Here is a 22,256-nt window from a genome sequence, read left to right as displayed (position 1 = left end):
TTAACAACACACTTCACCAGGAAAAAAAATAAATGCTCACCTTTGGGTTGCTGGGCAAATCTGCATTCCTGGGCTTAGTTCACATATTCTATGCCTCCTTCTTTGACTTCAAGAACTTGCATTTGAGGGGCACCTGGCTGGCTTGTCAGTAGAGCATGTGACCGCTTGCTTTTTTTTTTTTTCTTTTTTTAAAAGATTTTATTTATTCATTTGAGAGAGAATGCGCAAGTGAGCAAGTGATCACAAGGGGCAGAGGGAGAGGGAGAGGGAGAAGCAGGCTCCTTGCTGAGCAGAGAGCCCCATGCAGGGCTGATCCCAGGTGACCTGAACAGAAGGCGGACACTTAAGTGACTGAGCCATCTAGGCCCCCTGAGCATGTGACTCTCGATCTTAGGGTTGTAGTTTCAAGACCCATGTTGGGTATACAGATTACTTAAAAATAAAATCCTAAAAAAAAAAAAAGAACTTGCACTTGATTAGACATTGTTAGTAATGGGGTGCCTGGGTGGCTTAATCAGTTAAACATCTGCCTTCAGCTCAGGTCATGATCCCGAGGATCAAGCGCCATGTTTAGCTCCGTGCTCAGTGGGGATCCTGCTTCTCCTTCTCCCTGGGCTGCTCCCCCATGCTTGTGCTCTCTGTCTTTCAAATAAATAAAGTAAAAAAAAAAAAAAATAAATAAATAAAAAAGGCATTGTCAGTAACTACTGCCAGCACCTTACACTCTGCTTCCTAAAGGAAAATCTGCCCATTCTAGAAGCTAACGAGTCAGTAAGCAAGCTTGGAATTTAGAATTGGTAGAGACATGGGTGAAATTAGGCGAAGGTTTGGGGAAACCCTTCACTTTCCGGATATATGTGCTCTCTCTTTTCTTTAACTTACATGTTTCTTAAAACAAAAATGGAAAGGAAGAAAAAAAGAAAACCACACTACCGGTATACTTTTGCTATTGTTTTTAATTAAAAAAAATTCATAATCTGTTTGTCTTCTACGTTAGTATATTCGGTTTAGAGAGCCAAGGTAACACAGTGGGGTAAAGGTTTGTGCTGCCTGGGACTACTTCAGGAGTTGAAGCCCGAAGGGAAATCTTAATTTAGGATCCTCAGACCAGGATCTAACAGTTGAGCTAAGAACGGAGCTGACATACCCCTGGGCGGCCCAGAGGTGTAGATGCGGAACGTGCCTGGTCACACAAAACGGCGCAAGCGCCCCCCAAGGGCAGGGAGATAGGGGCCTGCACCCGCCTCACCGTGTAGGGGTCATCCGGTTCTACGCTAGGAACAGGAGAGGACTGGGAAATGTCTAGGCTATTCCCTTAAATCGCTGAGGAGGAAATGGGTTAGTGTGAATTGTTTTTATGATCATTCATGACTTGTTTCTTGTATCTTCCAGCCTGTCAGGCTCACTCAGAGCCACATCCTGCATTCCAACCTACTAGGAAAACAGTCCAATCCCGCGAGCTTGTATTGAGCGCTAACTGCATGCCTAACCCCCGGTCGTATTATCCGCCAGACCTGCCCGTGAAGTCCTGACTCGCGGTGTTCTGCTTCCTGCATGAGACTGGGTTTCCCCTACCCCTTTAAGATTCCGAGCTAGGCCAGTGTTTGGCTTTCTGGTGGGGTGGCCAGAAATGGGCGGCCTCCTTCCTTGCGGGGAAGAAGGCTTCGACGCCTCAGGGAACTTGGGCTGGAGCGCTGCGGGCGATTCCCCGAGGGCCTGCTTCAAGATACCACCGCGCGCTGCGGAATCCAACCTGGCAGGTGAGGAGCTGTCCATCAGCAGACAGTAGGCGTGGCCCCCGCAGATTGGCCAATCATCGGAGCCGCCTGTGAGATGGGCTCCCCGCCCCGGGAACCCGCCCAAACCCAGACGACTGAGCATGCGCTCGGGGCCCAGCTCAAATTCCTTCCCCCCTCCCGGTACGCCCTCTCCCCGCCCGGGTCAGACTTAGGCTGCTCAGGGTTTCCTCAGAAAAGAGGGGGACAGGAGACAAGGTGGTGGGACCCCTTAGGGATGGGAAAGCGGTAAAGCCTGTGTGAGGAAGTTCCCGAGATGGGTGGCTGTCGCTAGCAGCCTCCAGCTCCTGGGTTGCGTTGGGCTCGAAGGCCGGCGCTTCTGGGTTTCCCGGGCTCCGAGACTTGCGGCCCCGCCTGGCGGCGGAGGGGCGGCAGGAAGGCATGAGGTGTCGCTTCAGCCTCGCGCAGGTTATTATTTTTCCTCAGTTTATAGTAGAAATAGGCGAGGCTCAGAAGTTTCGATCCCGCCCAAGGTGACGCAGCAGGTCGCCTTTGCGGGCCGGGGTCTGCGAGACTCACAGCGACTGTCCCGGCCTGCGCCGCCCCTCGCCCGGGGGCGCTCCCGGAGGCTCCCCGCCGTTCGCGCTACGCCCCTGAGGGCTTTTAGGCCGGAAGCGCCGCTGCGAGAGCGTGTGGTGCTCCTCGCCGGGTCCGGACAGGGCGCTCCACCCGGGTCCGTGCTGTCTCGGTGCCGCATCAAGTCCACCTTCCCGAAACCCCAGAGCCCCGGGCGCACGGGGGGCGTGGTGCCACCGAGCGTGGGGTCCCACTATACAGGCGCCGGTTTCGGGGACTTGGTCCCGCTCCAGCGCCAGACCGTGCGCGCTGTCAGCGGCGTGCGCGGCCTTCACCTCGGGTCTCCGGACTAGCGGCCCGGGAAGCAGAGGGATCGGAGGGGGGCGCCCCACCCGTCCGGTAGCCCGCGTCCCGCCACCTCGCTCCCGCGCCTAGCAGCGCCTGCCGGGCAGACCTGCCCGGCTCGCCGTCCCGCCGCGCCGCCCCTCCTCCTCCTCCCGCCCCGCCCCGCCCCGCCCCGCGCCGGACACCCCGCCCCGAGGAGGCGGCCCGGCGAGCGGCCGCCGAAGGAGGCGGGTGGCATGGGGGTGCCGCCACCGCCACACTCACGGTCGCCCCTAGCGAGCCCGGGCGCTGCTCTGAGTGCGGGGGACCGCGGACGTCTCTGGGGGCGCCTCGGGGCGTGACACGGTGCGGAGGGCGCGGCTCGAGTTGCGCCGCCAGGGCGCGCGGCAAGCGGCCGGGGGAGCGGGCGGGCGGCGGCGCCGGGAGCTGCGGGCGGGCCAGGCCGGGCGCTCAGGGAGCACCTGGCGGCGGCGCGGCCGGGCCGGACCGCGGGAGCTGGCGCAGCGGCGGCAGTGACGGCGAGGATGTCGCAGCCGCCGCTGCTCCCTGCCTCGGCGGAGACTCGGAAGTTCACCCGGGCGCTGAGTAAGCCCGGCACGGCGGCCGAGCTGCGGCAGAGCGTGTCGGAGGTGGTGCGTGGCTCGGTGCTTCTGGTGAGTGCGGGACCACGGACGGTGGGAGGCGGGCGGGCGGCCACCTCCTCCACGCTCCTCTAAGTCGGTCGGGCCCAGGCCGAGCTGCACGACTCTGCTGGGTCTGCAGGATTAAGAGGTGGTGGATGCTGGACAGAAGAGAGGGGAAGATCCTGGAGGGCAGCAACTTCCATATCCCCACCCCGAGTCTGGGGTCCTCTCCCCACTGTTGCCCCTTCCCTCCTGGGAAATTTCCTGGAAGTGAGGTGGTCATCTCCCCCGAACCGGCCCCCCCACCCTCGCAAGTTTACCTTCCTCTGCTAATTGGGGCTTTACACTTCCTTGCCCCCATTCCTCCTGCAGTCCCCGGCTCTTCCGGTATTCTGGAGGGTCTTGGCACCTGTGGCCTGGAGGGCTGCAGGGGAGTGGAGGTGGGGGCTTCTTTTTCCAGTCGGTAACCCGGGTGAGCGGTGGCCCTGCGCACCCTTTGGGTGGGCTGAACTCCAGAAGGGAAGCGGTTCCGCCCCCTCCCCTTAAACCGGCTTCCTGAGGCTTGGCCTCCTCTTACAAGGGTTAGGGGGCGTGATAGAAACCCTTGATAATTTCAGCATTGGTGCAGATTACCAAGAAGTTTGGGGATTTGAAGTAAGTGAAACAGCAGCCCCAAGAGTAATCTGGTCGTAGCAGAACATCTTTAAAGAATGGGCCCTTGAGTGTAGGAAGATGAAGTTTTAAATTGACTTTTCTGTAGCCAGGGCTGGCCCTGCTATATTTGGAAACACAGGACACCCAGATCACTTGGAAGGTGCAGGAGAGGAGCAACTTCTGACGGCGGCTTGTCCTCCGGGGCAGCTGGAAACTTTTAGCTGCTCCTTGCATTGTTGTTGGCATTTGTTTTCTGGAAAGGGGCTTGTTTGTGGGCGGGAGATTTGTGGTGTTTGTTGGAATGATGCAAGAAGATGGGCCTTGGAAGTGATTCTCTGTGCTTTGGGGTGCTGTGTGTGGGATATTGTCCTGTTGAGTGCAGGGCCCTTTAACACAGGAGCCAAGACATCATTCTGGTGGCAGATAGATGCCTTTCCTGAGCAGACACAGGATGACATGATTGATGTTTGTGGAGATTGGACGTGAGGCTTTGCTAGTTTCCATATCCAGGTTGCTTAGTTTGATTTTTTTTCTCAATTGATAGCTCTGCCAACTCACCCCAGATTCCTCAAGCTCCAGTCAGTCTGCCAGTAATAAACAGGGATTTTATTTTTTCTTTTCTATTGAACTTGATCAGTTGATGGAAAGAGTAGAGCAGAGTTGGGAATAGACCAGAACCTGGCTTCTCCTCCAAAACCCAAACTGACTTCTCTTCCTTTGGTCCAAGGAGGACTCCCCGAATCTTCTTGACTTTTGCCATTGGGTGTATGTTAAGGATAAGGCCTGCAACATCTGTGACATCTTTTCTGTTGTCACCTGAAATTTGGTTCTTTTCGTGGGGGGCTGCGGTCCTCATCAGGGATTTGAGGCAAAAGAAGAGTAAGTAAGACACGACTATGCCATGATTTCCAAAGTTCTGGCAGGCCTGACCTGAAGAGGAGGTACTGGTTTAATAACCATTAGGCTGAGCACAGAAGTTCCAAAATAGGCACACACTGCAACAGCTGTAGACGTGCGGCATTCCTTGAGTGCCTGCCCTTCCTCCTGGAGGCGGCCTACTGATAGCGACCTGGTAATGTCCATTCCCATGTATGACACACTTCTGTGTTACCTTATGACACTTTAATAGCACATCTGTTTTCCTTAGACACCTTCCCCACGAACAGTCAGATGCCTGGCTGGCGTCTCAGCTCTTAGTGTTGCCTGTCAGTGGTCACTTCTCTGATGAAACTGGTGATGAAACCAAAAAAAATTGTAGGAAAGCAGGTGTCATCCCTGGGGCATTTGAGGGGCTCCCTGGCCGAGTGGGGTGTGCGTGGCAATGGTTCTGCATTGCAGAAGGAGGAATTTGAGATAGCATACAGATACTAAAAATTACCCGTAAGACAGGTACTCTGCCACCAACTGCTGCTTCTTGCTGCTCCCCGGTGTCCGTCAGGAAGCCACAGCAGGTGCACCTGCCATAAGTTCTGGTTTAGCTTTAATCTAGGAGGATATAAGAAGGTCCGCCTGATCCTTGCGGGAGGCTGAACAGCAACCAAGCCAGGGTTTGGAATCCCATGGTCTGTTCATCCATGTTTGGATGGAAGTATTGTTCTGCTGTCTTTGACGACTTGGGTCCATGCTAATACAACGCCTATGTTATAGTAAAAACTCAGTAAATATTCTTAACTAGCTGACCAGTAAGGCAATTTGGCAGGTGGACTAAAATTAAAAATGAATAGGGTATGAATTTAACTGGCTTTTAACATGCTTCTAGCTTTGGTGAGTGGCTGGTAGTGAGATCAGAAACAACAAAATTAAATAGTTCAGTGGGTAATAAAGGGTGCCACTTAAACTTTAAAAGTGAGATGTGCTCATAAATATTTTATTGTTTGATAGCTTCATTTTTCATAGGCTCAGGTTTGTGGGACTTTAAAGATTTTGTACTAATTTGAAGAGCTCAAAAGTAAACATACAAAAAAAAATGGAGAGAATAGTATAATGAACCCTTATAATCCATCACACAGATTCAGTAATTATCGAGATTTTACCCAGCTTTGTTTTAAGTGTTGTGTGTGTGTGTGTGTGTGTGTGTGTGTGTGTACACGTGTGACATTGGGAATTCCAGACCTTTTGTTCTTTTACCCCATATACCTAGTATGTATTGTTTAAAATAGGGATATTTTGTACAGAAATATAATGCCATTATGGTAAATCAATAAAAAATCTGTTGATATACTCTTCAGGTTTCCCAGATTGCTTTAAAAAATCTTTGATAGGTAGTTTGTTCTAATCAGAATTTAAACAAGCTTTGCTGACCCTTTTGAATGTGGTTCGCACTTTGGCGAGGCTTAGAATTATTTGTAATAGAGGAGGACACTCTCTGGGGTCAGGAGTCCTGGGTTTTAATCCTAGAGGTTTAGTAGTTTAGACCATGGGCTCTGGAGTCCCATGGGCAGTCTTAGGCACATAACTTATCCTTGCTGTGCCTCGGTTTCCTCCTCTGTGGAGTGGAGATAATTCTGTCCTTATTTTTTTAGGGTTAGTTGGGAAGGTTAAATGAGTAATATAGATAAAGCTCTTTGAGAGTGGCTGGCACATATTCTACTACTTAAGTTATGCTGGGCTGTCGCTTAACTTCTCTGAACTTCAAAGTTCTATATATTTTAAAGATTTATTTATTTATTTTAGAGTGTGTGAGCAGAGGGAGGGCAGAGGGAAAGAGAGAGAGAGAGGCAGATTTCCCACTGAGCACGGCGGAGCCTACCATGGGTCTTGATCTCATAACCCTGAGCTCATGACCTGAGCCAAAATCAAGAGTCAGATGCTTAACCAACTGAGCCACTCTGGTGCCCCAGGCTCTATTACATTAAATAAGGGGCTATAGTAGATTGTTCCTAGAGTCCCTTTCCTTATCAGCATGCTTGGATTCTAAGATGCTTTTATGAGAAGTAAAGGTACTGTTACTAATGTTTTTGACTGTAGGAAAAGTAATTTATGTTTTGTTTTGGGGTTTTTTTTGGATTTTATTTATTTATTTGACAGAGATCACAAGGCAGAGAGGCAGGCAGAGAGAGAGGGGGAAGCAGGCTCCCCACTGAGCAGAGAGCCTGATGCAGGACTCTATCCCAGGACTCTGAGATCATGACCTGAGCCGGAGGCAGAGGCTTAACCCACTGAGCCACCCAGGTGCCCCAGTAATTTATGATTTTGGGTAATGAAAGAAGTATCCCCACAATTCCAGAATTAGCTTTACATGATTTAGAATTGTCAGGAGGGCAGCACCTTCAAAATAATATGCAAGCTCAGAAGAAAAACTTCCCCGAGCAGGGTTGAATTGTGATTGCTTTTGGAGCTCCCAAAGCATTTTACCTTGGGTCTTTCAGATTCATTAAAGATAGCATCATAATGGCCTAGATCTAACAGTATGTCACCCAAGGCCTAAAAATATACTTTCTCTAAAAAATTTGTGTGAATATTATAACACAGGCCTTTGCATGGGTTTACCAGCTATATGCGCTTGGATGTTGATCCCTAAGTCACCTGGCTTCCGACTTCCTTGCTCATCTTCTTAGTATGCTCAGCTTCTAACTCTCCTTTCATGCTCCTTGGAGATCCAGCGGTGTGAAATGAAATGAAACCAAGTCGGGTCACTCAGTTTCCTTTTGTGTTACTGGAGGGGAAGGGACAGAAGTTGTGGGATGATATTCTCCTGGACTACGTGCTTGGGCCTTCGTCACCCTCCTAGGTCAGTCAGTTCAAGGTTCCAGCGTTATCTGAGATAATGTGAGACCTAAGTGGTGGGGGTCTTTGAAATCCTCAGGAAGGTAGAACCTCATTTTGGCTGTAATGTTAAATCAGATATGCCAGTAAACCAACAACTGAACTGGCCTGAGCATCACCTCACTGTCTTTCTCCACCCTGTGCTGGAGTCCGAACAAACAGAAGTGTCCCAAAACACAGGAAGCCGGGTGGAGGCCAATCTCCAAGTAGATAATCAACAACAGGTTCTGTTTCTTCGGTTTCTGGTCCATTTGAATGTTAGGAGATGGGAGGGCATTAGTAATGTCTTGAATTTGAAAAGGGAGGGAAGGAATTGTGAAATCCCATGGATTGAGGGCCTTCTCTGTGCTAGGCCTCTTTGCTGGGTGCTGAGGATGAGGAAAGTCCTCGCCTTGAGGGTTTATGATCTAAACAGGTGGACAGGTCTGTAGTTTACAAAAAGGTGGGTCACAGTATAAGGAGCACATTTAAAGGGTCAAATGGCTGGCCCCACGAATAGAGGAAGATGGGACGACAGAGAACTAGTGTCCGTGGGGAAGTGTTCTGAAGAACTGACCCTGGAAGATGTGGAGGTAAGGGGGACTTTTCTGTTCCAGAAAAGAATAAGAGATTGAACTAATGCTTAGAATGCCCGGGTAAGCCAAGAAGGAACAGAGCAGCTTGGGCAAAGAGGGATAAGTTTTAGGAGGAAGGGAAAGAAGTTTTGAGAGGTCCATTTCCTAATTTGGGGAACAGTTTCAGTGAGTGGCTGAGAGGACACCACAAAATAATTATTTTTCTTCTCTTTTAAAATTTTTTTTGAGAGGGGGAGAGAAAGAGGGAGGAGGGACAGAGGGAGAGAATCTTAAGAAGACTCCACGCTTAGTGCAGAGCCTGACACGGGGTTTAGTCCCATGACCTTGAGATCATGACCTGAGCCAAATTTGAGAGTCAGATGCTTAACCGATTGAGCCACCCAGGCGCCTCTTCCTTGTCTCTTTGAGACCTATTTCAGGAAAGAGGTTCATAAGCAGTCTGTGAATATATACTTCTTAGAGACATCTTCTCCTAAGTGTAGTCTTGGGGGTAAATAATGTAATGAGTTTGTGTCATGCAGGCCCAGTGACAGGGAGAGAAATGTCTCTAGCATGAAAAGAAAACCCCGAAATAGGCCTCAGTGTGTAAACATTTAGGGTATCATGGGAGGAGTAGTCAAACATGGTGGGTGCACACCATTCAGTAAATGCTGCTGCAAAAAACCAGTGTTTATGCTAAAAACTGGCTTTCATACTAAAATAAATTATAACTAAATGTAAGAGTTACATGTGAAATAAATAAAAGAAGCGGGATGAATAATCATGTAAGTAAGGGTGGAGTGGGATTTTTAAAGTGTTAAAGGGAGAAACCAGTTTGGTCTGGGGCTTAGGAAGCTGTGGCTTTGCCGCTGGTGAGCCGAGGCCTCGGAGCAGGTTACTTCACTGAAGCCTCAGTTTGCTCATCTGAGAGTTGGGATTATTAAATACTATTATCTTAGAGTTTTAAAAATAAAGGTTAAATAGGGTCACATATTTAAATCACTTAGTAGTTTTTAACAAATTTCAGGTCTTGATTATGTTAATAAAGGAAAAGTTTGGTTATCTTGACTCAGTATATCTGGATCCAGGATTCATTGAGCACTTACTGTATCCTAGGACCTGTGTTAGGGCTTCATGCATGGGAGGGTAAGTCACCACAAGGTGACGCAGCTGTAAGTGGAGGGTCTCGGACCACATGTTCCTCACTGTTCTGCTGATTGCCTTCCCATGTAAACCCTCAAACCTCTGTTCTATGTGTAACAAGTAGTACCATAAATTTGAAAGTCAATAAACTTAGAAACACTAAGCACTCTATTTGTCTATATCATATCTCAGTCACAATATTTTTTAAAAATCTATTGAGAGTTCTCACAAATCAATTACAAAAAGAAAAACACTCCCGTAGAATAATGGGAAAGGACATTAATAGGCAATTTCTCAAAGAAAGGAGTACAATTAGCCAATAGACAGCAGACCAAAATGTTCAACCTTGCTAAAAAGTAGAGAAGCATTAATTAAAACAAGATGCCATCTTTGCCTGGTAAATTTGCAAAGGTAGAAAAGGTCTTTGCAAGGATGGGTGAACCGAGCACTCCTGTTTGCAGGACTGCCCACGTCCACAACTCCAGGGACTCCATTTGCATGGCATTTCATGAGAATTGTGTCTCCTGGATTTTATGACACGATGAATGGTATAATCTTTTTGCAGTTGGGCTACATATTAGAAACTTTAACATGCTCCCATTCTTTGGTCCAGTGCTTGTAACTGTGGGAATTTCTCCCGAGGATTAACCTGAAATGTGCATTAAGTTCAGTTTCTGAAGCCATACTGCCGACCGTTCAGGGCAGAAAATGTAAAACACTGACCAACTGCAAACTATCTAAAGGTCTTGACAGTAGTCTAAATAAATTGTGGAATGTGGAGTATTTACGATGCCATTATGTTTTGTTTTCCAAGAGTAATGATGAGAAAATTCTGCCATTGCTTTGCTGGAAGGCAGGGGGCTTGTGGTTAAGTTCAGGGGCCTGGGGCCTGGCTGTTTGGGTTCTGGTACCTCTTTGCTAGTAACCGCTGTGTGACCTTGGATTGTGTTCTTGCAGCCTGACTTCTGTCCTTGGTCAGGGGTGTCCTCTCAGTCCTCACCCCGTCAACATGTTGGTCTGCAGCATTTCAGGCCGTTCAGCCGCCCATCTTCATTTTCTCTGCTTCTCTTCCATGCTCCAGTCTTCACTCTGTCCCCTTGCTGTCCTAATCACCCAGGGGCATTCCTGAAGGGTCCCTTCACCACTGGCTCTTGGAATTTAATCTCCCCCCTTCACCAAAAGGGAGTGCCACACCTTCTCTGTGATTTCTGAATCTTTACCTCAGTTTCTCTAGCTTAGACTTGCTTGTCCACTAACTTGCCTCACGTGTGCACTTGGCTGTCCTGTCAGTCCCTTACGTTCAACATCTATGAAGCTTAAATTGCCACTTTTCATCCCAAACCAGCCATCCTTTTTGGGTTCTTCTCTTTACCAATAGGCATCACTGTCATGGCCACTGTCTTTGAAATCGCTCATTTCCTTTCCTCTCTTCTGGTTTTCTTTTGCCTTCCTCATTCCGTCATCACTGCATCCCCTATGTTCTGTTTCTGCTTCAGTCATTGTGGCTGATGACTCCCAGAACTTCAGTGGCTCAGAAAGGTTTATGTCCTCCCAACGCTACCTCTTTGTCAAGGATGGCTGGGACATGTTATTTCATATCCTAACACCTGGGTTGATGGGACAGTCACCATCTTAATTGTGGTGTGTCCTTGTGCAGGGCAACAGTGTGGGGACTTAGACTTCCACATAGTCACTTTTGCTTCCGTTCCATGGACAAAAGGCACACCTACCTTCAAGGGCAGAGAAGTACAGGCTTATCTGTGTGTCTGCAAGGAAGCTAAAATCTTACGTGAGCCTTGAGCCACACTCAGGACTACAAACCTCTTATCCCTTTCCTTCTGTCTCCTGTCCTTATCAGTCCCTCCTGTCTTGGTCTCTTTGCTCCCTTTCTTTTTTTTTTTTTTTTTTAAGATTTTTATTTATTTATTTATTTGGCAGAGAGAGAGATCACAAGTTGGTAGAGAGGCAGGCAGAGAGAGAGGGAAGCAGGCTCCCTGCTGAGCAGAGAGCCCGATGCGGGACTCGATCCCAGGATCCTGAGATCATGACCCGAGCGGAAGGCAGCGGCTTAACCCACTGCGCCTTTCTTTAATAGAATCAAAGCCTATCCTTAAGGCTTTAATTCTGAAAACGTAACCCACCATTGCTTCCCACTGCCCTTGTAATAGGAACTTCTTCCCTTGGCCTGTAAAGGACTCTCCTTGTCACACACCTCTTGGCCGTTGCTCCCTGGCCTGGCTTTAAGGGTCTCTGGATGCGGGGCTGTCTCGTACCCCAGGACCTTGGCAGAAGCTCTTACCTCTGCCTGGGATAATAATCACCTCTTGCCTCCTTCCTCATCTGCCAGGCCACTCCTCTAGGTTTTTGGAACTGTATTTACATGCCCTTGCCTCACCGAGGCCTTACCTACCCACCCAAACTGAAACAGGCCCTGCCTGTTCTCTTCCTCTGTTCCGCTTAGCACGATTTATATCTTTATTTGTGTGTACTTTTGTTTAATGTCTGTTTCCTTCACCGAACTGTTTGTTCACGGCCGTTTCTTCAGTGCCTGGCATGTAGCGGGGTCTGGTGAATAGTTTATGGGTGAATGAATGATTCCTGAACATGGCGACGTACAGTTCCGGTTGTTCATCCTTTTTTGATTCCCCATTGCCCTGAATTTCTCTCCCCTGTACCTGGTTCTATTTACTTCATTCTAGCCCAGCTCCCTCTCTCCGATTAGTTTTCCTAACCCTCAGTTCCGTTTTGTCATTAATTTCTCATTGCCACCTGGTAATTTGGTAATATTCCTGCAGGGAAGAGTATATCACCCCGGCGCTGGCCGTGTGTTTGTTTTAGTTTAGAAAAAGCTGGTCAGGTTGTCAGTAAATCTGTATGATCTTTGCATAGTTTTTGAAAGCAACCATGCATTTTGGTGCAAGTAAGATTCATTTCCTTTTTTAGGACCATTTGTTTTTATCAACTCTCTAGAGCTTCAGTGTGTAAAATAATACACTGGTTTAGTTCTTGTGTTAGGTATTTGGTAACTAACTCATCTGAAAACAAAATGAAAACAAAAATACAAACACCTTTCAGTTGAATTGTGAGTTTTGCAAACCATCAAGAAGTATGGGGATGGTGAAATTGTTTCGTTTTCTTTTTTTTTTTTTGAAGTTGTTTCTATTATACATCTCTGTCACTCCCCCCCACAAGGTTCTCCCAAGTCCTTATCAGTGAATAGATAGCAAGGAGCCATACTATCTGATCAGAACTGGTAATGCCAAATGGTGTGTTTGAATCTCTCCGCCACCTTTCTTTGAATTTGGCAGGGATAAATACAATTAAGATAGTGCTTGGGTGTATCTACTTCAGGAGGCTGGCTGGGTTCCGTGCTTGTGTTGGAGACTTGCCCATTTATTTATTATAGATAACATTTATTGGATGTTAACTGGATTTGCTGAGAGTAAATCTAGAAGCAGGTATCTATGAACTGCCTAGGGTCTCCACTGACCTCTTTATTCTCAAGTTTATTCTGAAACTTTTATGTTCTTAGTTTGAGACTCACATGCTCTATTTTCATACGTTTTGTCTTTTTTCTTTTTTTTTTTTTTTTTTAAGATTTAGTTATTTGAGGGAGTGATAGAGAAATTGAAAGGAAGTGGGGAGGAGGGCCAGAGGGAGAGAATCTAAAGCAATCTCCCTGCTGAGCACGGAGCCCTATGTAGGGGCCCATATGAGGACCCTGAGATTGTGACCCGAGCTGAAGTGAAGAGTCAGACACTTAACTGACTGTGCTTCCCAGTCGCCCCTTCATACATTTTGTCTGGACAGAAAATATATGTTCTATTGTGTGGATATTGTAATGGTCTATGGAAAGATATTTACTGTGTTAAGTTAAAAAAGCGATTATAAACAGTATATACAGAATTACTCACTTTGAAAAAAATATAAGCAGTATTTTGTTCATGAAAAAGTTTTATGATCTTATAGATGCTATAGTAAATCCTTCTCTCTTGTTTCAGAAATATGTTAAATATCAAATCTTTAGTTCCAGAATTCTAGAACATAGAAAAGATGGTGGTATAACCAACTTTCTGGTGGTAGGGGGATTGTTCTTTCTAGGGATGGCAGTGGGATATAATGGATACGAACTTGGGTTCTGGACATTCTTGGTCTGGAACTCCGCTGAGAAGTTTTCACCCCGAGAATGGACATTATAATAGCACTTATCTTGTAGATCTCTGTGATGATTAAGTGAGCACATGCATTAAAGCACTTAGAATAGGGCTTGGCACGCAGTACAAACCCAGTAAGTACGAGCTTTTGTTATTTGTGAGAGCAACCTAAAAGAATATCAAATAACTCTTAAAAAAATGCCACTGAGAGGCGCCTGGGTGGCTCAGTGGGTTAAAGCCTCTGCCTTCAGCTCAGGTCATGATCCCAGAGTCCTGGGATCGAGCCCCACATCAGGCTCTCTGCTCTGCAGGGAGCCTGCTTCCTCCTCTCTCTCTGCCTGCCTCTCTGCCTAGTTGTGATTTCTCTCTGTCAAATAAATAAAAAATAAAAAAAGAAAAAAAAAAGTGCCACTGAGGGAGAATTTGTAACATGGGAAAATTACAGTTGGGTGAAAAGTAAAATACGGAAATGTGTATGATCACAACTGTAGAAGAAATAGCCTGTAAGAAACATGTTGGAAGGAAATAGATGAAAAGGTAGGTGTGTATGATTTGTTCTTTATATATTCTATTTCCTAACTGTTGTACTTTTGTAAGTGGATAGTAATAATCAAGAAAAAGGAAAACAGTGAATATAGGAAGAAAATTTTGGTGCTGCAAAGAAGACATTCAAATGAGGACTCTGAGAATTGTGCCTGTGTATCTTAGTGCTTCTGCAAGTGTGTGTCTTGATGTAAAATGGGCTCCTGGTGAGGCGTACATTTGCATCTTGGTAGCAGGAATATTGTCGATTGGTGTGAGATCCCTGCGTTAAATGCTCATGGAAGAGGGAGGAGGCCCATGTGAAATAGTGAAACTTGAATTTGACAGCTTTATCAAATTCTTTAAAAAAACTGCCTTGCCTGAGCCTTTGGAAAATCCAGTCAGACAGGAATATATTTTTATTTGTTTTTTTTTTTATGAGGAAACTGAAGACCGGAAAATCAAATGACTCACTCAGGGTCATCTGGCTAATATTTAGCAGTTTTTCCTGAAAGGATGGCAGGAATTATCTAAATGGTGTAATTTTAAAATTTGAGTTTTTTGGCAACTTTTAAAAAAAATTAAATTAAATTAAAAAAAAAATTTTTTTTAAGTACTCTCTGTGCGCAACATGGGTCTTGAACTCACGACCCCAGGATGATGGGTTGCATGTTCCACTGACTGAGCTAGCTAGGTACCGAGTTTCTTGGAAACTTTAAAATTGTTAACTTAAATGATTAAACTCCTTTATGGAAAGTGCCATAAATTCTCTGGGTTGATAGAAGTTTGTGATATGGAAATGAAATCATATTGTTTTGGAGGTGAAAGTTATCCTGAGAGGTTATCTGGTAGCAGCTTCCTAATTTTATAGATGAAGAAGATTAAGATCTACCATGGTTAAGCTATTTGTATGTCATCATACAGCTCGTTAGTATCATAGACAAGAAAAAAATTGAGTTTACTGATTCCTGGTCCAATGTACTTTCCACTGACCACAGGAAATAATTGAATTTATTCTGTTTACACTTACATTTCATTGAGTATCTCCGCAGACAATGGTAATCAGATAATATCAGAATATGATACATCCATTTGCACCACGGATCTCCTGCTTGTACATTTCATTAGTCCCAGGCCAGTTGGTAGGAATTGACATTCGTTTTTCTGCAAGCCAAGAATGGATTTCCACATTTCTGTTTAAGGAGTTAGGAGAAAAGAAAGAAGGAATTAAAAAGCAAGCCTTATAAGATTAATCTAAAAAAGATCTCATTAGAAACTTATTGAGGAATTAAGAATTAACTTAGTAAAATAATGTTATTGAAGGGATAGAAAAATCATGAAAATCATGATTTTATGTGTATTTTGGTTAAAATAATCATGTGGCTTGAGAAAAACCTTTCCTGGACCTATTAACCTAAAATTCTTTACTGTAGAATAAGCTCTGTTAATCTAGGTCATTTTACCTTCCAGGCTGCATTGCCTTAGCTAAAATAAATATTAAGCTATAAATGGCAGTTTGGTTCAAGTTGTATTATTACAGAAAAAGGTGCATTTCTAAAATTGTTTAGTGAATTTATTTACTCTGTCATTCTAATATATTGCTGTTTTATTAAGTAGAAAGCAGAGTTCCTGTGGTGATAGCAGAGATGCCATAATATTTATAGTATATTAGACTCATTTATAAACTATTATACTAGATGGAATTTGCAGGATATTTAATCTTTTAGGTTAACTTTTTTTCTTCTTGTAATATGTTCATTCAGCCATTTTAATTTTCTTTATTCTTTCAAGAAAAACTTCTGAATATTATTTTTTGTCCGAGAAGATCAGTTAAAACTGCTGCTATATGATTTTTTTTTTTTTTAACTGAAGGATGTGCGTGCTTTACTGCCTTCTTTGGAGGTGATTTTGATACAATTAATGTATCAAGTATTTAAAGGAACATAAAACTTAAAAGCACTTCAAACCAAGTGGGGCAAAGATTAGTGACACAGTGTTAGTTACTACATCAGGCCGATTTTAGTAAACACATTGGTGTTGAGATTTCCATAATGTGTAAGAGGTAGTGTGAGAGAAGAGGGATGACCAGTAGTAGCAGATGATGGTTTCTGGAACTGGGGACAGTCTTATTTTATAAATCACATATCATGGTCTGGAGTTTCCAAGCTGGAGAGAAGGAATGAAGATTATGGGCTCTGGATACCCCCCAAGTTGAGTGGTGAGGAAGGCTCCTTTGGAAGACTTATGAGGTGCTCCATCTGAGGAAGGGAATTTCAGAATAGCCTCTAGAATTTGAGAGAATCACAGATGTCTTTTTCCATGGCTTCAGTTGTTAGAAATTGTCAAAAGAAGCTTGGCTTCTGTCGTTACAAGTTTTGGTGTCTTGGATAGCCTTCCACTCGGAAGGAAGCTCCAAGCCAGCCCTACTCCATAACTTCCCAGTGTGTTCCAGTGAGCATTATATATGCTTCTTGTCTGGGGAACTAAGTCCTCTCCCTGTGACACTTATTCCTTTGTGTCCTGGCCTAGGGCCTGCCTTGTGTCACCTGTACAGCAGGGGAAGCACTAACGGGCCCACAGTGGATTTAAGCTGATGGTTTCTGACCAAATCCTTAGGTTTGGAGCCTGGCCTGGTGCAGCCATGGAGCTCATTTCCATCAGCAGCGACCTTTGAGAAGGGAGGGGCAGGGGCCTGATGGAACCCAGTCTTTTTTGCACCAGGCTTCCCTCTGATCTTCCACATTATCAGGCTAGGGGATCTTGCCCTAAAACCTCCTGAGGATTCACTGTCCTCTTGTTTATCTTTTACTCAGGATCTTAGCAGATCTTGAGGCATTTTTTGAGTTCCTAATGATGACATTAGCAGACAAAAATGCAGTGTTAAACTACACATTTTTAAAGCTTATGCTTCGCTGTTCAGTAGGTCCCCAGTTATTATCAATTCATTGATCCAGTAAATGCTAAAGGATAAACCTTTGATTAAAACACAGACTTCGGGACGCCTAGGGGGCTCAGTTGGTTAAGTGCCTGCCTTCAGCTCAGGTCATGATCCCAGGGTCCTGGGATGGAGTCCCACATCAGACTCTCTGCTCAGCAGCGGTCTGCTTCTCTCTCTCTCCCTCTGCCTCTCCCCTGCTTGAGCTCTCTCTCTCTCTCTCTCTCTGACATAGAGATAAATAGAACCTTACCAAAAAATAAAAAAAAATAAAAAGACATAGACTTTGTCTTCAAGGAGGGTATAATCTAAAGGGAAAGAGGACCGCATATGAGACCCAGGCAGCTTTTGGGTTGGTGTTCCCCTTTGGGAGTCTCTTGGCTCTTTGGCATCCTGAAAGGAAAGAGAAAGGTTGTGATCAGTGCAGATCAAGTTTATGGGAAGGTGCTGAAACTGAAGTCAGCTTTGTGGGAAATCGAAACAGACCCCAGACTTCCACATCTAATACAGTGCTTTCACGAGACTCAGGAAACGTGAAGCTTGTCGCACATGTGGTGGCAGGCGTGGGCACAGAATGTTTCTCTCATGAAGCTGTTGAGTAGGGACGGAGGAAACGTATCAATGGTAAGGGTACAGTGAGAATTGTGGGTCGGGGCTCAGTGGAACAGGCTACAGAGGTGGGAGGGAAGGCCTTTTGTTTTTATGGTAATGTAGCTGTTAACATTTTGCACAGTCCTAAAATTAAGATTTTTAGCCATATTCATGTGATGTACTTTGAAGCGAACAAGGGAAAACAGGACATTTAAGAGATTCATTTCTTTGGGCATCTAGAATGTGTCTCCGAGGTGCAAAGACCCCAGATATGCAGGGATTTGAGTCTTGATTATGTTCTTACCTAACAAGTAACGTGAGATTTAATAACACTATCATATTAGCCTTTCAAACTCACATTAAGTAATAGGATAGTATATTATTGTAGTTTGTTTTCAGCTATATAGTTGAGGGTGCAGGAACTAAAACCCCTTCTTTCTTCAGAACTGAAAATGAAACCAATTTTTGTGGAGCTCCAGATTAAAAATAATCTGAATTGATGATGGGAAGCGCGCATGAAAAGAAAATGCAGTTTTTTATGCAAAATCATCAGGGACTTTAGGCTCCATGGAACACAGATTTGCATGGCACTGTTATCTGGGTTTTTACTGATTGTAAAATGTACGGGGGGGTTTCGGGAAGCGAGGTGACATCCTGCTGATTGCAGTTAGTCTAATGATAACTGATATGGCACTAGTCCCTGTTTCAAGTGCAAAGAAGTATCTGTTCATAAAATACTAAAATTAGTTCTTACATTAAGGTGCATGCCTTGGTTTAGGCTTGATTTTTGTTTCATTTTATGTTAATTGATTTTTTTTTTGCTTCTTGCCATTAAGGACATGTGCGGATCATGTTAATAATCCCCAGGAAAAGAAATGAGCAAGTATTCGATTGACAGATAAATATGCATGCACATATATATTATAGATGCTTCCATATCTGTATCTCCACATGTATCTGAATAGATTTTTGATTTCACACATGCACCAAATTAGTTGAAATCGTTTGTTGAGTCCCCATATGTGCCAAACACTGTGCTAGGTGCACTGGGAAACCAGGATGAGTAAATCAGGTCCTATCCTATGGTGTCGACAGCCTGATAGGGGAGAGAAGATTGCAGAATAAGCTTTATGCTCATTGAAATAGAAGATTGTATCACTGGAGAGTTATAAGTAAAGCCTTAAAGAATCCTCAGGAGTTAGAGTACTTACAGTCCAGGGAATCAGAAAAAGCATAATGAAGGAGATGGCATTTTGAGCTGAAAGTAGACTTGAATTATTGTAGTTAGAGGGGCCTGCATGAGTTAAGGCCCCTGGAGAGGAAATCGTGGGGTGCAGTGAGTAGTTAAAACTGGTGAAATGTAGAGAGTTAGGGGTACGCAGATTTGGGTCATGTGGGTTGGTTGGGGATGATGGGCAAGGGCCAGGTTGTGGAGTGTTGACTTTTTTCAGAGCTAGAAGATGCCAAGATTAGAGTTTTGCTGCGGGAATATGGTGACTGTGGTTGGAGCCTTGTGGGGCTGGGACATGGATGGGTGCAGAGAACTGGGGTTTAGATATAACTTGGGAGACTTCTGCCATAATTTAGACCAGAAGTAATGAGGAGGGCATAAAATAAAGAGGTGATATGTAAGAAGTATTTTAGGATAAAGTGGATGGGTATTTGAACTGGAATAGATTAGGTTACTTATTTATTTAGTAAATATTTACCAGTAATCTTTTGCACCACACCACAGTGAGCTTCAGGTTCCCTGGCTGGGTGAGATTGTGAAGCTGAAGGTATTAACTATAGCCTTAGGTTTCAGCCCTTGGGAGACCAAGAAGGTGGTGATGCAGAAATCTGAGAACACACCCCTGTTTCACAGGCCTTGAGGGGAGCGTAATAAATTTATCTGGTCTCCTGCTTTCAGATAAACCATTGCAGACAGATGAGAATCTCCTCTCCCATTATAAACTACCACCAGAGAAAAGGATTAGCAATGAGCTGTTAGTGGCCTTCGTTTTTTAGAGAGTGTTTAGGATAGAGCAGACAGCTTTAAAAACCATCTATCTACCTAGTCTTTTTTAAAAGACTCAGTCGTGATCAGTGCATGCTTAACCGCGAGGCCCCTGCCAGCTGTCTTCTCTGCCACTGTCTGTAAGGCTGACATTCAGACTTCGTATCAGTTTTCTGGAATGACCTTCCCTCTCTCCCCTTTTAAGGGAAAAATTAAAGAAGCCTTAAAAAATGGTAGACTCATAAACAATTACTTTGAGTCAAAATAGGTAGTTAATTTCATTAACTTTTTGTGCACATTTCTATAGTTGTTTTAGGTCAGAGAAAATAAATATGACTCTTGTAAAACAGGACCCTAGTTCAGTTTTGGATGTGAGTTTCTCTAGCATTTCCAAATACAAAGTCACTGCATGGATTGATAAATTATAGATGGAAAAGAGTTCTCAGTTTTCCTCTTCTTGGATTTCTTTACTTCCTATGACCCTAGGTCTCTCTTCTTTGAAATTCCATCTTCCTTTGATATCCAAATACTGTTATTGTTACCTGGTTATTAATCATATGGTGACTGGCAATAATAACAACTGTTTTTTTCACATCTTTCTCTTTTACCGTTTTCCCATTCAGCTTCCCACTGCAGTCATCTCCTAAGAGAATGAGTAGCTGATGTTTTCTTCTGTCCACTTTCCACAGAGTTTATCTGCTGTATTTCAGTGACTCATTCCCGTGTCTTTATTTCTAGCCTTGACCAAGAGATTTGTGAGGGTCAAGAGGAAGCCCGTTGGTGAAGGGATATGATAAAAGAACAAGGAGCAGGATAAACGAATATTTCCCTCCCATGGAAGAAGATCTTCAGGTCTCAGTGGGAGGCTTCAGAATAGAGAAGCATAGGAGGAAGGAAAGATGTGAAGGTGTTGGACCTCGGTTTCTTACTGTAAGGCGGTGTGACTTGATGTGAGATCCACGGGCAGGGGTTTGTCTGTGAGCTGTTTGTAAATGATCTATAAGGAGATATATACAGAAAATGAGAACAAGGGTTTAGAAACCTTTAACAATTTGTCAGGCCCACTTTAAGTCTGTTCAATCTAATAAAAATTTGGCACTTACATTTTCATGTCTTCATTTATTAAATTTCATTTAATGGCTGTTTTTATAATTTTGTATTTTACAGAAGTACTCGTCCCAAATGGGTTGGGGGAGAAAGCAAACATTCACCACAAGTAGTTTGAGAAGGTCTGTTGTAGGTTTGTGGAGATGGTAGTTGGGGATGTTTTATTCGAAGTGCTTGGTTTGGGCAGCGGGAATGAGGGGTGCACAGGCTGGGAGCAGATGGGTGCTCATCTTAGCACCTGAAGAAAATGGGTCTGAGTGAGACAGAGTCTTGTGACTTTGGGGGGTTGTGGGGTAGAGGGTGGTGTTTGGGCATGGGTGCCCACACTCTAGTGAGGTCTAGCCCCAGTGTTTGGTAGGAATGTACATGCCGCCCTGCTGGCTGGGCCTTCTAGGCCGGGCAGGGGTTTCTGCAGCGTGAATAGGGGCTGTTGGGCCATCACCAGTAGTGTTGTCTTTGGCTCATAGGACATAATTAGGGCGATGTCATCTTTGATGTGCTCTAAGCTTGATTTTCATCCTTTGCTCTGTTCTCTCCTACCTTGATTCTGCCTAGATAGACGTACTGCACAAGCCTTAATGTTGATTCTTCTCTGATGTTGCTGAACCTTTAAAATTCTTCTAACATGAATACTTCCTTCTGTTGGTAGTTTTCTCTGGACCCATTGTATCCTAAACCACGTACCTTTCCATAGGCCTTTGTCCAGTGCGGTGGCTTGTCCGACAGTGGCAGTGTTTTCTCTTTCTGTGAAAGGTGGTGTCATGGTGGATGCCCAGAACATATTAACACCAGCAAAGCAGATTTTGGGGATCCTGGGCTGGCAACTTTATAATTCTTCCTATCTTTTCCGTCTGCTGGAAGGGACAGGATATTAAACCACTGAACTGGCGTGGTCCTCGGCTGCCTGCCAATGGAATATTTGGGGAAAGAATGGACCAGCTTTTGTTTCTCTTGCCTTCTGTGTAGCCTTGGGGTGGATTCTGAGGGGATGTCGTCCCCCCCCCCCCCCCCCCCCCCGCAGAACTAACCCATTTGGTATTGAGAAAGCAGGAAAGCGAGTTTTCCTGTTACTAGCAGTGAACAAAAAGCAAGCAGCGGATGGAGATATCCTGTCGGAGAAGGCTTGGGGGAGTGAATGCAGACAAATGCACCTCATTCTTTCCGTGTCTTTAAGGAATATGAGGAGATGGGAAGAAAATCAGTCCCTCTGCATGCCAAGTCAAATGGTTTTCTTTTTATTTATGGTGCTTAATAAGAAGGCTGTAAGTGTATGTTTTGTGATTTAAAAACTTGTCAGATACAGAGATCTATAGCACATGACAGATTAGAAAAATGAAAGGTTTTTTTTTTTTTTTTGGTTTCTCATAAGGTCATTCGAAGTTTCTCTGGAAGGGAACAATGAACTATAAAAGTAAATGTAAACTCTATCCAAGTTTTATTTATTTTTAGATTTAAAAATCACTTAAAAATGGCAGATTCTTGATGAATTAGATTTATGAGAAGGTGTTAGGGAATCATTCATTGGTTCTTTTTAAAAAGAACTAACTTGTCTCTT

General features: G+C 44.8%; 1 protein-coding gene across 5 annotated transcripts in view; it reads left to right on the top strand.

Moving 5' to 3' along the window:
* Window positions 1-2,889: 2,889 nt before the first annotated feature.
* Window positions 2,890-22,256, top strand: part of DOCK9 (dedicator of cytokinesis 9) — a 283,179-nt gene continuing 263,812 nt past the window's right edge. For 4 of the 5 annotated variants that reach the window (XM_046028152.1, XM_046028144.1, XM_046028150.1 and 1 more), the window contains exon 1: window positions 2,890-3,310. In XM_046028152.1, the coding sequence (XP_045884108.1) occupies window positions 3,182-3,310 (129 nt within the window). In that variant the 5' untranslated portion in view covers window positions 2,890-3,181. The remainder of the gene's footprint in view (window positions 3,311-22,256) is intronic. The other variant, XM_046028154.1, reaches the window with a different exon arrangement.

The sequence above is a fragment of the Meles meles genome, chromosome 14, assembly GCF_922984935.1.
Source record: "Meles meles chromosome 14, mMelMel3.1 paternal haplotype, whole genome shotgun sequence".
NCBI classification, from domain to species: domain Eukaryota; kingdom Metazoa; phylum Chordata; class Mammalia; order Carnivora; family Mustelidae; genus Meles; species Meles meles.
This window is presented reverse-complemented; position numbering and strand designations above follow the sequence as displayed.